At 36.5% G+C, this 16,889-nt stretch overlaps 2 protein-coding genes and 1 pseudogene across 3 annotated transcripts; all 3 read left to right on the top strand.

The window, feature by feature from the left end:
• The first annotated feature begins 1,743 nt into the window (after positions 1-1,743).
• On the top strand, positions 1,744-6,124 carry LOC110654949 (uncharacterized; annotated as a pseudogene).
• Positions 6,125-7,465: 1,341 nt separating this feature from the next.
• On the top strand, positions 7,466-12,252 carry LOC110654893 (uncharacterized). The gene is made up of 6 exons (XM_058141256.1): positions 7,466-7,836; positions 8,075-9,071; positions 9,158-9,348; positions 10,910-10,946; positions 11,251-11,318; positions 11,428-12,252. Exons 1-6 carry the CDS (start codon positions 7,736-7,738, stop codon positions 11,909-11,911), a joined length of 1,878 nt encoding a protein of 625 aa, XP_057997239.1. The 5' UTR covers positions 7,466-7,735; the 3' UTR covers positions 11,912-12,252.
• A 146-nt stretch (positions 12,253-12,398) lies between these two features.
• LOC110654948 (BTB/POZ domain-containing protein At3g22104) lies at positions 12,399-15,406 on the top strand. 2 transcript variants are annotated; one of them, XM_021811098.2, is made up of 4 exons: positions 12,399-12,980; positions 13,067-13,172; positions 13,681-14,781; positions 14,884-15,406. In XM_021811098.2, the coding sequence occupies exons 2-4, from the start codon at positions 13,089-13,091 to the stop codon at positions 15,331-15,333; spliced, it is 1,635 nt and encodes a 544-aa protein (XP_021666790.2). In that variant the 5' UTR covers positions 12,399-12,980; positions 13,067-13,088; the 3' UTR covers positions 15,334-15,406. The 2 variants fall into 2 exon arrangements, with proteins under 2 accessions (XP_021666790.2, XP_021666791.2); XM_021811099.2 differs by lacking the exons at positions 12,399-12,980; positions 13,067-13,172 and adding an exon at positions 13,253-13,564.
• The last annotated feature ends 1,483 nt before the right edge of the window (positions 15,407-16,889 follow it).

Genomic DNA, 16,889 nt, shown 5'->3' with positions numbered 1-16,889 from the left:
AAATAATGATTTTATTTATTTGGAATGCTATCTGAATACTTTTTTAATAATATTAGTCGAAATAATATTAAAATAACAATAGATGAAATTTCATATGTTAAAATGGCAAAAAATCTATCTATTTTTAGTAAGATATAATTTTCTACAATTAAAAAATGTTAATTTATATTTTGTTTCTAGAAATGGCCTAGAAATAATAATCGAGATTTTTGGGTTCTAAGATTAGAATTCTATAAGGAAAAATAAATGAAATAAGAAAAAAAAATGGATGTTATTAGACCGTCATAATTAAAATAAAATAAAATAAATACATGGAATGGAAATTGGACCAGCCCACGTAACCAACGCTCCCTGCGCATGACACGTAAGACGAGTAATATTCTTCCTCTCTTCTATAAGCATTATCCGGAAACAGTAATAAAGATCACACTAATTCCATTTAACAAAGGATCAAGGGAAAAAGGACGTCGTGGTATTGTCGATGGAAGACCTTCGACGACTACGACGATGAAGATAAACCAGAGAAACCTTGCCGATAAGGAGTCACCAAGATGCGATGTCCCCAGTATAATCTCTTGAGCCAGAACATGCTTCAGCCTTCAGGTATGTTATTTATCATTTTATCGTATTGCTAATTAATTCCAACTGATGTACTAATCTGTTGAAATGCTATGTGATTTCGTGCAATTTGTAATGTTATAACAATTTGCTTTTCTAGTGCCATTGCAACTGTAGTAAGTTCAAATTCTGTGATCTTTGAATGGGTAGTTAAAATTTGTGCATTTTAAAAGCATCCCAACTAGAATTTTAGTAATAGGGTCAATGATGAGGAAAATGAGGAAAAATTGTGTTTAGGAACTTGAAAAGTGGAAGCTGGGCATCTGGAGAAATTCTACCAGCCCATGATGACTTTATCATCGTTACCCACAACGAATTTTAAATATGTTCAGTAGCTAAATGGAAAGTATTGATGAATCTCATATTTCCATGCACAAATTTATACGAATCTGAATTTTTCTTTGTATGTTCATGAGGTCTAGCTGAATTTGCACTTGAAGTATGTAATAATACTCCTCCATCCTGGATTGGGATTTTGATGCAGATAATAAGAACTTCATCAATTTGTTTGCTATAATTTGGTCAGAGAGCAGTTTTATGTAGCCATGGTAATTAACTGAAGCAGAATCTATATACAACTAAAGGAAGATGATTCATCTTGATCTTCTTTACTATGTGTGCCTACTATTATAATATTTGGCAGGATATTTTAGAGTCCATGGGGCAGTTTGTTGACGGCTGAAGTTCTCTGGAGGTTCCCACAGTCTTATGCCAAGGTCTTTTATCAAAGAGGTGATTTACATGCTCCACCAACATGATGTATTGTCAATACATATGACTGGGCTGAACACTTGCTTCATAAAGGTCCATCCGCTTTCAAAGAATATGTTGAGGTATGGCATGTGAGAGAGATTATGTATTATAGTTTTATCATGTCTTGTACAGATTGTATTTTAGTTTTTAATCTAATGATACCTGTTGGGAATGTAAAGGCATGGGGGATCAAGCTCAATGTGGGGTCGCTCGGAGTTCCAGAAGAGTCCCTTTTGAGATACGTGTCCCTTTTGAGATACGTGCACTTGATTAAGAGTGGCGGCTTGAAAGCAAAGCCTAATTTTGCAGCCATAATAAGTCTGATACTTCCACGGGTGGTGATAGAGCATTGGGGGCTTATGTGCCAGGAATCAGAATTAGAGCCTAATTAGGATATAGTTATTTACAAAATTATTCCTGCTGAGATATTTGCTGTCTAGCATCTATGTTTCCTTAGAAGGAAATACGAGCCAAGCACAATGGCTGATTAGTATGATGATGCATCCCTTTCTATGGAGTACATAGGGCATGATTATTCTGGATAATTCCACAGATTTTTAGGTGTTTGCTTGAGAATATATTTTGAAATTGGCCTTTCTACTAGCTCAATTAAAAACTTCATGCAATGCTTCCTTGAACTTTGATATAACAATTATCAACCATGAAATTGTTGTGTAGTTCAAAATGTGCTGAGACTATTATTTTACTCAATTGACAATTTCAAATGCAGTAACCTTCTGAAATTAAATTTGCAATGCCACATTTGGAATCCTGCATTCGTTATTGTGATATTGTCACTTATGGATTGCCTTCACTTTGCAAACTACTGATAAATTCGTAGGCCTGAATTTCAAAAGTTGACTTATACCTTATTTTAAGTTAGATCACTAAGGAATTGATGGAAATGGTGGGGAAGCACAATTCAAAAAGTTCTTTTTCCCTTTAAATTTTTGATGGGTGTTAACTCCCTTATTTGCTGAGTCATACGTATTATACAAGCTTTATTGAAGAAATCCTGCATTCGTTTATTGTGATATTGTCACTTATGGATTGTCCTCACTTTGCAAACTACTGATAAATTTGTAAGCCTGAATTTCAAAAGATGAGTTGTACCTTATTTTAAGTTAGAACACCAAGTTCTTTTTCCCCTTAAATTTTTGTTGGGTGTTAACTCCCTTATTTGCTCAGTGACACTTATTATACAAGCGTTATGATCTTCAATAATGAGAAAATAAATCATGAAAAAACATCATTAGTTTGCATGGTAGTATTTAATATTTTCCAAACCTTGAGGACATTGAATGGATAACCACAGTAAAGTTGATGAAACTCCTTTTCTATCATTCAAAGGCCTCTTTTTACTGCTATAATCATTTAGTTTTTCCAACTTAAAGTGCATTTCAGTATGAAATTTGGACTTTGGCCTGATCCTTGCAAATGAACTATAACCACCACAAGTCAAAATATATTATAATCCAACCCTGTTTTGTAGAAAGGCTAGCAGATACGCTGGTAAATAGGTGGCTACGAACTTCATTAGAACAGTCTTTTAAGGTTTAACCATAGTTGACAGCTTATCACTGCTTAATAGTGACATAATTGAGGGAGGAGAATTGCATCTGTCCTTATAACAAGGAGCTTTTTCACAGAACTCATTGAAGTAGATCTCTTGATTAGAAGGGCTGAGAGATTCTTGGAGTCTGGATGTCTGCAAAGATACTGAGTCTCTGAGGGCAGACGGAATTGCAAAGATGATTGGAAGACTTGGTCTCGAGAAAACCATGTTTGAAGCATCCAGCGCTGCAGAGTGATTTATCAAACGCTGTGGTCCCAGGATATAAATACTCTTCCATTACTGTACTTGCCTTGTGCATTCATGACATCATTGTTAATGGCCTGTTTTCTCAAGCGAACCTCTTCGTGGATCACTCTCAAGTAGTTGGTCTAGAGTGCCTCTGGGGTCACAACTTGAGTAAAAGAAATGCTTCTTTCGTTGCTTCACAATATTTTTTTCTGTACTGAATTGTCGTTCTGTGGTGAGTGCTGACTATACCTCGTTGGAAGTCAACCGGTTATGCTACTGCTGTAGTTTTGTGATGTTTGAACTAATAACGCTTAAAGTACCTGATATTCTCTGTTCTGCAATGTTGATTTGTAGTGATACTTATTCCTTGTTGGAAGTCAACTGGCTGTGAGGCCATTGTAATTTTGTGACTTTTATACTGAGAATTCTAACGAGTGTGTTTAGGCACCGGTTAAGGAGTAATTAAACTATTTTAATTTTTAACCTGTTATATAATATATGTAAACACATTCTCAAAGTCATGATCATGTGCATGATCCCTATCGGAACATGATCAGGTGGGTGTTGCTGGAATTCATTGGGTGTATAATGATGAACTTCTGCTGCAGGTTGGCTTATAGTAGTGTCATGGAATATGGAAATTATGGACATGTCTGTGAACGTGACTTAAATTAAAGGTTAAAGGAGTAAGTCATGTCTTAACTAGTGCCGCCTGTCACGCTTTGGCAAAGAACTAAATCTAATTTCTCTGCATAAGACAACAAGAAGTGAAAAGGTGAAAAATTAACTGATGAGCTAATTCAATGATAACATATCTTCCTGGACTTGCCACTGTTACTATGGTTGGTTCAACAAAGGAAACAAGGTGCAAAAATAGGGCGTAGAGCACTAAAAGAGAAACAACTTGTCCAGGAGAATAGAAATGGTTGCCTTCCCTTGATTTTGACTTGGAAGTTTGAGTGCTCCATGCAGAGCCTTTCGAGTATTATATAAAGATCAGAAGCAAAAGGGAGCCGAAAGAGAATAAAGAATAGAAATAATGCCTGCTTTTTGGTTTTCTCTGAAGAGATCATTGCATTGCAAATCACAGCCATCTGATGTGCACGATCCAAAGGCCAGGAGCTATCTGAACAACGTTCAGACAAGAAAGTCATGCGGATTTGGCTGCTCGAGATCCGAGTCAAATTTAAGAGACGTAATTCATGGAAGCAAGAGACACATAGAGAAGCCACCAAGTTGCAGTCCAAGATCTCTGGAGAGCAGTGATTTCATTAACCACATAACCCACGAGGTAGTCCTTAGCAAGTCCACATGTGAACTAAAGATTACTGGGTTCGGTGGCAATAGCGGTGGCAAGGGTTCTCTTCTACTTTCGTGGGTACCGTTAACCCAGGAACACCTGTCCCTGGAGGCCATGAAATGGCTTCCCATTATAACACCAGAAGGTAAAATAGCCTTTCAAGAAAGATACATGGTGATTCTCCTTTTTTTGGCTGTGGCACTAGCATTGGTACGTCTTCCAAGCACAAGAGTTCTGTTGATAAAAAATTTTCCGCTTCCTCAGCTCTAATTTGCAAAAAATGTTGCGAGAGGTTAAAGACATTGGAGATTGTTGAAACACATCGTCTCTCCTAACATGCTGGTAAAATTCCTAAATCCAATATTTTGTTGTGCATAGCCAAGAATTAGTCTGTTTTCAGATTCTTTACATGTAACGAATGTTCTTGAAAGCCATGGGCTTTAACTCCTGCATTTGCGTTCTGTATGAAGAAATCCATGATCTAGATAATTGAATGAGAAAATTTAGAAAAAACGAGTAAATAATTGATTAGTAAGAGTCATTATGATAATTAATGTATGAAATAAATAGTCTTTATTGTCTTCTAGTACTTTGTTGAATTCTCGAGATTAAACAAACTGGCTTTTAGTGATATTCAGCTATTTGAAGCCAAAAAAGATTCTGTTTTATGAATTGTCACTGCATTGTTATTATTCAGTTTATTGTCGTTTCCCTTAATATATTTTTCTTTTTATTTGATTTCATAGTCTAAATTGGTCAAAGGAAACTCAAATGTCATTCTCCTTGCACAGTTACTGAACTTGTAGAAGGCGACTTATCTAGAAAGATAGCAGAAATAATCTGCAGAGCAAGATGGCTAAAATGTGAGGTCAACTCTATCCATATAGAAAGGGTTCTCAAGGTCCACAGCATGCAAATCACCGTTGCTCAATTTGAAGAACGTAGAGAAATGGTGAAGATCAAAGCTTGTAAGCTGCCCACAAGACACCCACGCTGTCTTGCTGATGGAAATGAGCTCTTAAGGTTCCATGGAATAGCCATTGCTTGTTCTCTTGGCCTGAATGGCTCTTCTAGCCTCTTTACATTGGAGAAATGTGGTGTTTGCCAAATTTTGAGACATGGGTTCTCCGAGAAAGACCTTCAAGGTTGTGTTGGTATTTTACTGCTTCCACCAGTGGAAGAGCCATGGAGTGTTTTGAACTTAGCCAAGACAATCATTCGGCTGCAAGAAAGGCTTTGTTGGTATGCAGAGTTATTGCTGGGAGGGTTCATAAACCTCTGGAGAAATTTCAAGAAATGGCAGGCCAACCAGGCTTTGACTCATTGGCTGGGAAAGTTGGTCAATATTCTAATATTGAGGAACTGTATCTACTAAATCCCAAAGCCCTCCTCCCTGGCTTTGTAGTAATTTGCTAACCCTGAAATGAATGTTAGTAAGGCCAGTTTTTACTTTTTGTCATATCTTATTTAGTATATTTACTAGGCCAGTAATTCTGTCTTATATCTTATCTTTGTTCATGTCAATATGTGCACACTTTTATATCTACATCCCTCATTGGATAATAGTACCTGATCTTATATAGTCTCAACTTGAACACTTCTTGCACTATAATTAAACATGATGACTCAAGATCTCTTATCTTTCTGCAGAATGCGGTCACTTCCAAAAATCTTTTTAATGGAGTATTTTTTAACTGCACATGGGATTTGGACATTCGCAGATTATCTGATTTGTAAATTTCTTGTCTCATGATGCACCAATAACAAAATGTATATTGGTTGGTTCACCATGGACTCAATCCATGAACTTCAGTGGTAATTACTACTCCTTTTGCGACACAGAAAATTCTCCAACATATATTTTCCTTATATGAACTATTTTTCAATGGCGTAAACAGGCAGAACAAGAGAGAGAGGATATATGCTGCTTCATCGATAGTATGTCATATGCGAGAAATCAATGTTTCAGAGGACTTAGCTATGGACACATGATAATCAAGTCATGGAAGAAAATAAATGAAACAATGCTTCGCCAAATCACCTGAGCTGCCATTATATTTTATAACAATGATATTTAAATTATATAAAATCTTAAAGTTATCTCATTTTATATTGCACTTATTATAGTTAATTACTATTATAATTAATCTAATTTTTTTTATTTAAATTTAGATTATAAAGTATTTTAAACATAATATAATTTATTCACGATATATTTTTCAATTTTAGTTTTGTAATATTACTTGATAATTTAATTATACTTTCAGCTTTAATTTTTTATATCGCACTAAAGTTGTTCTATCTCTTCAATTTTCAATTTTGCCAACAATATTTAGAATTTATTTTACATTTTCACAATTTCTTTTATTATTTATTTATGTATATAGGTATTCTGAGCCAAGTTTTTGAGTTCTAAAATCAAAGAAGATAATAAATAAAATAAAATAAAAAAAAAACATAAGTTTTAAGCTTTGACACAAGTTTAATTTTATCAATTTAATAAGATATATTTTTCTCCATAATAAATATATTTCAAATTATTAATTATTATTAAATGATATTAATGTGACGGCACATAATAAATATGAAATTTATCATGTCAATTTTATATATTTATCATATTAATATTATTTTTTAAACTTTTTCTTAAAATAAATTTAAAAAATTATGTTGAATAATCTGATTGGATTAGAAAGAATCATACAACAATTAAAACATTGTAATTTCATGCCTAAAAATTATAATCACAGCAATTAAAATTTTATTATTTTATGTCTAAAAATTATATTTATAATAATTAAAATTCTGAAATTTATAAAATAAATTTAACTTTTTTATTTTATAATATGAAATTATCACGTATTAAATTGATAAATAGACATGAGAAATTTTTATATAATATTTTTTAAATTTAGAAATTTTATAGTAATAAAATAAAAATAGAGACAAATATAATAAACTCTAAAATTAATTAGGGGCACTATCGCAATCGCAAAAGCCCTACAGGGCGATACCTTACGGTAGAGAAGCAGTAGAAAGTACGCGAACAAGAGGACAAACTTCAAAGGCTTGTGCTTTTCTCAGCTCTCTCGAGATATCGCTGTTCTCTTCTTCTCTCTCTCTCTCTCTCTCTCTCTCTCTCCCTTTCTCTCTGTGCGCACAGATGTCTAATCAGATTTTGCGTTAACGTGTTTGAATCTCTGCGTACGCGCATATACTCATACAGGGGAGGGAGAGATATACATAGAAACACAGAGAGAATGTCGAAGAAGAAGGCTTTCAGTGGCAATACTATGACTCTCAAGGACTTTCATGGCGGTTCTATCCCAACTGATCTCCCTCTTCCTTCTGCTCCTGGTGTGTAAGTCCCAATTCTTGCCCTTGTTTCAATTTATCACCTTTTTTTTTTTATTCACGTTTTTCTCTTTTAATTCGATTTTTTCATTATTTGATAACGTTTCGAGTAATTCCAGATCTGGGCTTTAGTTATATGATTAAAATATGCTCAATTTGCTTCAAATTCTATTAATCATGACCAACTGTGAACATTAGATCTGTAAGTTGCAAAAATCAAATTAATTTTCGTGGTTTTTGTTTAGAATTGTTAGGTCTTCGGAGTGCTCTGGTTACGACCGTCCAAATTCATGGGGAGGGTCAATGGGTCGTCCCGATCACCGTGCCAGGCCTAATTCGTCCCCTGCCACTAGGCATTTCGATGATAAAACCCCTTTTCTCAGTCATACAACACAGATAGGCCGTCATTTCGATGAGGACGAACGCAAGCCTTTAGATGGTGTTTCGGCTGCACGCCGGACAGTGGGTGATGAGAGCTTTCGTGTTCCACCCAGTAAGATAGAGCTCAAGCCGGAGCCTGTGTTGAGTGGGAGGGTGTCAGTTTCAGCTTCAGCTTCAGGGGTGCAGTTTGCAAGTTCGTACTCAGGGAGGGTTAGCGATGGGGCTTATGTGGGGGCGAGTCTGCAGAATGTAGGGGGTAATACTGGGCACAGCGTTGGAGGGTCACACCCAAATGTATGGGCAGCCAGGAAGGAGGTGGTGGTGGGTGTTAATGAGCCAGTGCAATCCGCGTGGTCAGGTGCAAGTGCTGTCTCAAAGTTAGCCCTTGCAAGTGCTCTTGAAAAGGTGTCTTCAGGCAGATGGCAGACAAAGCATTCTATTCACCATCAGACAGATGATGAGGTCATTGAGCATTTGGAAACAGAAAAGAGTGTAGCCTCCATAGGCCATGATGGGTATGCATACAATAGGATGGATGCAGTGGGTGGGAGTGAATATCCTGATGTGACATTGGCAAGGCATGTAGAAAGGGGTATGGCTCTTCAGGATGGGGTTCAAAACGGCAAAAGGGAGTACGTTGATCATGAAAAGACCAGGGTTGGTTCATATTCAGAATTGAGAGACAGGAACCTGTCAATGCATGGTGAAAGGGTTCAACCACCATATACTGATGTCAGATTTAGTAGGACTGAATTGTTATCCCCGGTGCAGTCTGAATCATCTGAACGGCCTAAGGTGAAGTTGCTTCCAAGAACAAAGCCATTGGAAAATTTGGAACCACCTACTGTTGATCACAAGCAGGTTGACATTGTGAATATCCTAAAGGATTCTCTTTTAAGTCCGTTTTGGCATAATTACACTTAATCCTATTATTTGGTTGAATGCAGGGATACCAACAGCTGAGTAACTCTGCCAATGGTCATGTTGAAACTAGCGAATTGCATGGAAGTGTCAATGCTGCAAATTCTGGTTTAGCTAATTTGGAGAGTGAGTATCAGGTGATAGAGCGTCCAAAATTGAATTTGAAGTCACGGTCGCAACCTGTTGAACAATCTGAAGGGAACACAGAAATGGGAAGGTTGGAATTTCATTTGGAACTTTTGAATTATTTCTACTTTTTGATGGTTTATGCAATTTTTACTTATTTTAATAAAATATGAATGCATTTAAAGGATTAGTGGCATAAAATTGTTAGATATTAGTGGAACTTCTGAATTATTGCTACCATTTCCTTCTCATACAAGTAAAATATCACAATATATCAGGCGACACCCTTTCTAATATATTATAATCTGTACAAAGCTGCTTGTTTAATTATCTTTTATTCAAGTTATGTTTCTTGTTCGTAGCTTCTTATGCAAAATGACTTGGTTTATGTTTTAGGGAAAGTTTGTGTTGATTGAAATCCATTCCAAGTTAATTTATTTTTGTATCCACTTTAAGCTCAAATACTGTTCTTTGGCAGATGAAAGGTTTGATTGTAATTGAAATGGCCTGAAATTCTTACCAAATTTCTAAAAGTAAGCAATGCTGAAATAGTAAAAAATTGTGCTGTATTTTGTATATCTTGCATTAATTGGTGATAAAGCGAAAATATTTGTGAGAGAGAATTGAGGGACTGGGGGAGTTTGACACCATGAGGCTCTCATGCAAAGCCCTCCTCCTGGAAACTGAAGATAATTCCATTCTTCTGGTGGGATGTAGAAACTGTTAATTTTAGAGTGATATTGGTTCTTATGGCCTATGTCTGTATCTGACCATATCAATTGGAAATTGTGTAATTAGTTTCCCATGGTTTTGTTCTACTGGATAACATGGCTTCTGATTCCTTCTTGTAGATAATAATTTGAGTATCTGTTGACTGCTTAATCTTGTGAGGATCTGTTGACTGCTTAATCTTGTGTCTATCTTCTAAAATGAAAACAAAGTTTTTTTGTTGTGCTTCATGTCCATGACTGCACATGAACAACTTTTCATGAGCAGCTGTTTGTATAAAACTGGCTTTTCCTTTTTCTTCAGTCCTAAAAATTCAAGACCAAAGTGAAAATGTTCAACAAGTTGGTGGCTGCTCAAAACACGGGTGAACTTTGCAACAACGACACTGATCTTAGGGACAGTGTTAAGTTGTGAAGGAAATATTTTTCAAGCTTTTCAATTTTTCAAATTTTCAAACTTCAAATCAATACCTTATTTGATGACTTTATAAAGTTGAATCCTATTTATACAAAAGTCAGTGACACGTTCAAACAAGGCAATGTGGTCAGTAATCTGCAAAAGCGTGTCAGCTCATAAAACCAATAATACAGATGAGCCATCTCTCCAATGAAAACAGAGGAGATGCCAATTGTGTGCCTTGTTTAGCAACTTAATTTTTCTTAAGCTGTCATTTGAGCCAAAATTAAGTAGCTTCTATTTAGCTTAACTCAAACTTGATCCAAGATTGGCAAATGCATTAATATGACCAAGCTAAATGCTACTCAGTATGGACTATGAATGGCTTAGGCCATTTTGCCTCCCTGTTCATCTTCCATAAGTGACATATTGGCTTGAAGTTTTGTTTTCTTTAGTTTTACTTTGTTGCATTTAATGCCTGTCATTGGTATGTATGAGCAATTGCTCATCATCTTTGGTTGATGCAGGTTTGCATTATTTGGTGGTGCTCGGCCTCGTGAAGTGGTAAGCAGATTTGTTTTATCTATATTTCGGAGCTCATGGGCAAATTGTGAGATAGATTTTCAGACTATCAATAAAGATTTGTCACTTCTCGTTGACCATTTAAATGGATTTTTTTTTTAGCGCAAACCTCTACCCCTTGCAAGAGGGAGGGAGGGAGGGAGTAGGAGGAGCAGAGGGGGTTGGGTTTGGGGTGGGTTGGGGGGGGGGGGGGGTGGTGGTGGTGGTGGGTCGGTAGTTGTTAACCCTATTTTATGTTTCTTCCTCTTTCTCCAAGATTTATGTCGGTTGTGATCCCACTTCTTAGGTTCTGAAGGAGCGAGGAATTGACAATGCTGCTATTAGAAACCATGGCATGGGTCAGCATCCAGATAGGTAGTGGTTGTCTATTTAACTTTGTTATATTTTTACTTAGGTTGCTTCCTTTCATTGGATGATTGAAATTTGAATTTTTTTTCCCTGTCAATTGCCATGATACATGAAGGGTCAAGCATAATCTTTCCAGGACTGAAAGAGTTCCTGAGCATGCAGTTCCTATTCAACATGGTGAAAGGACTGACAATATTCCTCCAGATCAAAGGACTGGAAAGAAAATTGAGAGGAAAGATCAGCAAGTCGACATTGAGAGAGTTGATAAACAGAGGAGGAATTGGCGAAATGAGAACTGGAGGAACAGCAGGGAGACTGAGAGGCAGCAGCAGCCGCAATTGCAGCAGGGGAGGCCTCCTTCACCTGAGACCTGGCGTAAGCCAGTTGAGCAACCAAAACCAGCCTCACCTGATGCTACTGGTTTGCGCTATGGAAAAACAGCTTCAGCCTTGGAGCTTGCCCAAGCATTCTCAAAATCTTTCTCGGATCCAAAAACAGCTGATCGATATTCTGGCCAAAGGGGCCTCCATGGCAAGACCCAGGTGCCTTTTTCACGGCTAATGGGCCCAACACCAAGGCCTCAGATAAATGGCTACTAAATTCTGAGTGGTGTTGTGGCCAATAAGGCATCTGGTGGTAAGAGGATTGTGCCTCTGATACTGAAGCTTTGGTTAAAAGCAAGCTGTTGAGCAAATGAGTGTGCCCTCAGTTATCTTCAGCTAATAGATGGCCATTTGAAATCGAGTAGAATGCTTCAGCTGATTACATATTTACTTTGTAAACCCATATGCCCTTTTTGTTAATCTCTCTTGATAACTGTATTCCTCATTTTTTTAGTAGAGAGAGAGTGGTCTGTGTTGCCTATTTATAAATTGAAAATTGAGTCATTTGTAGCACTACTTTATGGTGCAAGGAAGTCTATTTTATGGTGGTTTCTTAATGACGACTCGTGTTCATGAGCGTTAAGCCGTTATCTTTGCCTTTTAAAAATGTTAACGATTCGAACTGAGCCATCGTGTTAAACTCGATTTTAGTTCTGATTCAGTTCATATTTAATAGGGGAAGAATCATAATCGGCCTCCTTTCTATTTCCAGCTCGATTTCAGCCTAATCGAGCCCAGACAAGCCCGTGGCCATCCGTAGTTTTAGTGGGATCCAGCATTCCATTCCACCAAGGCCTATTGCTTCTTGGGGTCAAGCCACTACAAAAATTGGCGGCAGAAGTAACGGAAAAGGCAAAGAAAAGCCATCAGGTCAAGTAAAATTATCACATGCTTTTTAAAAAAAAAAAAATAATAATAATAAAATAAGGAAAGTCAGAATCAGAGAAATAATCCGGTTCTGAGCTTCTCCAATCTACGATGCCACTGGCAAAAATGTTTGTGCAGCAACAAAGGCCAAAAAAAAGAAAGAGAAATGTCCCAAGAATCGTTCATTACAGCTCCCATCGTTTTTCAGTTTGCATTTAATGAGAGTCTTTACACAGCTTTTTCTTTCAAACATTATTTTATGTATTTGACTGTTGAAAAAGCTTTTCCCATGACTGTCTTAGTTCTATATTTCAGTTCCCATTTCCTTGAAATTGTCTGCTATCTCCTTTTGATGAAGTATTTAAAAACACTGCCTCTTCTCTCTGTGCACGTTGACCAAGCAACAGCAGATTTAAAGGTACCACTTTCTGCCTTTTCTCTTATTACCCTTCATATTTTCGATTACCCCTTTTGGATCAAAACTGAAAAGTTCTTCTCTTTCAGGCAAAAGAAACTTTTCAGTTGCATGAACTTTGGATTTGAACAAATGGAAGTTGGCTGTGAGCTTGAAGTAGAGGTCAATGGCGATGAGATTTTCGTGGTGGACAAGGTAGTGCTACTCTTACACTGCCTTCCCTGCCACTTACCTCACTTCTGTTTTGCCTGCTTCGTACCATTTCCCTTATATTATTATGCTCAATAAATGCCGACTCTGCCTCTAATTTAATTGGGCACCTTCTGTTGAAGCTCAATAAATGCCTACTCTGCCTCCCATTTAATTTGAACCTATTGTACTATGGAGTGGTCCTTGTCTTGATGTTTCCTGTTCACAAAAACTATTCTTCTCACCCCTCTTTTTCTCCTTCCAAGCACCTCCGGAAATTTATTGTTGACAGCAACTTCTTGCCAAATTTTCTATTTGAGTGCAAGATTCTCCAATTTTCTTCAATGGAATTTTATATTTATGTTTGATGCATTTAAAGCATTTATTATTTGAACTGGGTATTTTGCTATTCAATGCTTTTTTTTTTCTTCTTCATTTTGATCATTGATGTTATTCCTTTCAATGTTTATTTATTAAATTAATTTGTTGAGTATTTTCTTTCAACTTCTTGCAGAAAGTCCTCGCATGTTTCTCAGGAAGATTCAGGAAATTATTCGGTAAATTGACGGATCGCGCAAGACTACTAAAAGTGGTATTTCAAGACTTTCCTGGAGGTGCCAGTGGTTTTGAGCTCGTGGCAAGGTTTTGCTACAATAATGGCGCAATTGAGATAACTCCCTCAAATACAGTCCTACTGAACTGTGCTGCTTATTTCATGGAAATGGGCAGTAATAGCTCTGCAACAACCAACTTAGTAGACCAAACAGAAAAATCTCTTAGGGGGATTAATCATTGGACTTGGTCTGAGCTCCTAGTGGCTCTAAAACAATGCCAAGATTTATTTCCTGCAGCAAATTCTTCATTTGTCCTTGATAAATTATTGGATTCCCTTATAGGAAGGGTTGCTTTGCCTACTGTTGCAAGCCCATTCAGATGTTCCTCAGAGAATTTCAGTTGTCAGTTTTCCTCTGACATAAGCAGCACTTGTAGTACGAGAAACAACTGCTCCCCAGCAAGTTGGTGGTTTGAAGGTCTCTTGTTCTTGAATATCATTTTGCTCGACAAAGTGATAAGGATGATGGCATCCCAGAAATTAGACCACGCTAGCATTTTTAAGTTCCTCATTTTTTACCTGAAAGCAAGACTTCTCAGCACTGGACTGGCTGAGAAGCGCCAAATCATGGAGAAGGTAATCAGTCTCCTTTTGTTACTTGATAGGAGCTGTCTTTCTTGCAAGGGCTTATTTGATGTTCTTCGAATCGTCTCAAGTTTGAAAAGAATAAGCAAATGCTACAAAATCAAGTTGGAGAGACTGATAAGTTCACAGTTAGATCAAGCAACTTTGGATCATCTGCTTGTTCCATCTCCACCTAGGAAGCACTATATGTATGACGTGAATTTGGTTTTGAGGCTTGCAGAAGCATATCTCCGTCAAGGTTGGATGACCCCAAGTCAATTGAAAAAGGTTGGTAGCTTGATGGATTCGTACCTTGTGGAAGTAGCACCAGATTTTCTTCTGAAGCCTTCCGCATTTGGAGCATTAGTATCGGTGCTTCCAGATTCTGCAAGAGAATCTGGTGACAGACTCTACCAAGCCGTTGACCTATATCTTGAGGTATGCTGGTTCGTTTCATATAAAGCTTTTCTCTTTGCAGTAGCATCTGCATGTGCTTGTTAATTTGAGACGAAACCATTGATGCTAGCTAGTTCTCCACAGGTTCACACTCAATTATGTGAAGAGGAAAAGATGAGGTTATGTTGTGGACTGAATCATGAGAAACTCTCAGCCGAAACTTTACAACACCTAGCTCAAAACTCCAAGTTTCCATCAAGTACATCATCAGAAGTTTTCATAGGTCAGCAATCCAAGCACAGTAGCTCAATTAGCAATTACTTGTACTCCCTCAAAAGGGTAGATGAAATTCGATTTTGCAGCTCTACTAATAAAAATATGAGCTGTGGAGAAGACACTAAAGAGCCAGTCCTTCCTTTTGAAAGAAAGCATGAACATTCAAGAGAAACTGGAATGCACTTGCAACGAAGGCAGCGTAGAGTAGCAGAACTGGAGAAGCTTTGCCCAGTGATGCAGCCCCAGATGCCAAATGTAACTAAACGAAGATTATGTAATTCAGGCAAAGTTAGATCCTTGCCAAAACTCTGTTCATGATACCAAATGGATCAATGTAAATATGTAATTGCAAATTGAATGGAAATGGGAGATAACTTTTTCTTTGGCTGAAGATGATGAAAATTGTCCCCTTATTTTTTCATTAGACTCTCACTGATAATTGATGTCACAATTTTTGAATACGACTCTAATACTATTGAATTAAAGGGAATTTAACTTAAAGCATCCGCTCTTTCCGGTTATTTATTTTTCCAAGTGTATCCCACTTGATGCACGCAAGAGAAATTAATGTAGCAAAGAAGGAATACGACAGACTTTAAGAAAATGAATAGATGTTTCTAAAGAATATTCGTACCGGTCTCTGAGCCTACTCACCGGCGACTGCACCGGGCGACCTTTGCGGCGAAGAGCACGCACATTGCGGGGCTCATTACTGTAGCAATAAGTTGAGAACCCCGAGAAGAAATTTCTAAACTCTAATCAATGGAGTTCCCGAAACCAAAGCTTCACTATTTTTTTCCTTTTTAACCAGAAGAGTGTCCTTGTAATAACAAGACAAATATAAAAACAAAACTGCCCCATGCTACAGTGGTGAAAGCACCATAACATTAGTGTCACTTGCTCAGATTGATTATTTCAATGCATTATTGGCCATGCCTTTCAACTTTTTATATTTTCCATTTCCTGGTAAGGAAAATGAAAATGCTAACCAGTCATGAATGATGTGATTGATGCGGGAAAATTTTTTTTATAAAAAAAATATTTAAAATATAAATATATAAAATTTATATATTTAATAAATAAATTTTATTATATATTTTATTTATAAAATCATTCAATCTAAATAAAAAAAATCCAAAAATCTATTGAATTAAATGATGAAACGTACACGAGTTAATGGTACAGATGCTTTAGTCTCGTAGCACTCTTCTAAAAACAATGATGTGATGATAAGAGTAGGCAAAATTGCAGAGTTAAGAAGTCAAGGTTTGGGGAAAAACCAATGTATGTTTTCTTTCTTAGAAGAGTGTGACCATTAATTGCCATGGAGTTTAGTAAGGTTTAAATGCTGGTTAGCGCAAGAAGATTCAATTTTAGCATTTAAAACATGGCTAGACCAACATTCTTGAAATCACCATTGCATCTTTCTAACAAAAACATCTTTGATGAGAGTGAATTTTTCCAGGTTTTCAATTTTTTGGAAGCAGGGAGCTTTTATGAGTGACAATGTCAAGAAAGCCTTTATCTTGGTCTTCTTGGCCCTGAGGAGTCTGGGTCTCTAAAGCCTCTATCGTCATTATCACATTAATGTCATGTTAATGGCAGCTTGTTAAAAAAATTTTAAAAAATATCATGTAATTTTATATTTTCATATTTTAAGGTTTATAGTTCATATTTTTTTTTATAAAAATAGTATTTTGTGGTTGAAAGTTAGTAGATGTTTTTTAATATCATTATTTTGTTAATGTTTCAGTATAAGCATAAATGAAGTGAAAATATTACATTTTCAACATAATTTGAACTAAAAAAATTAACCCAAATATATATATATATTTGATTAGCATTTTTATTAAGAATTTTAAATTTATCTTTAG

This window comes from Hevea brasiliensis, chromosome 18 (genome assembly GCF_030052815.1).
Source record: "Hevea brasiliensis isolate MT/VB/25A 57/8 chromosome 18, ASM3005281v1, whole genome shotgun sequence".
Taxonomy (NCBI): domain Eukaryota; kingdom Viridiplantae; phylum Streptophyta; class Magnoliopsida; order Malpighiales; family Euphorbiaceae; genus Hevea; species Hevea brasiliensis.
The sequence above is the reverse complement of the archived record's forward strand: the minus strand, read 5'-3'. Positions and strand labels throughout refer to the sequence as shown.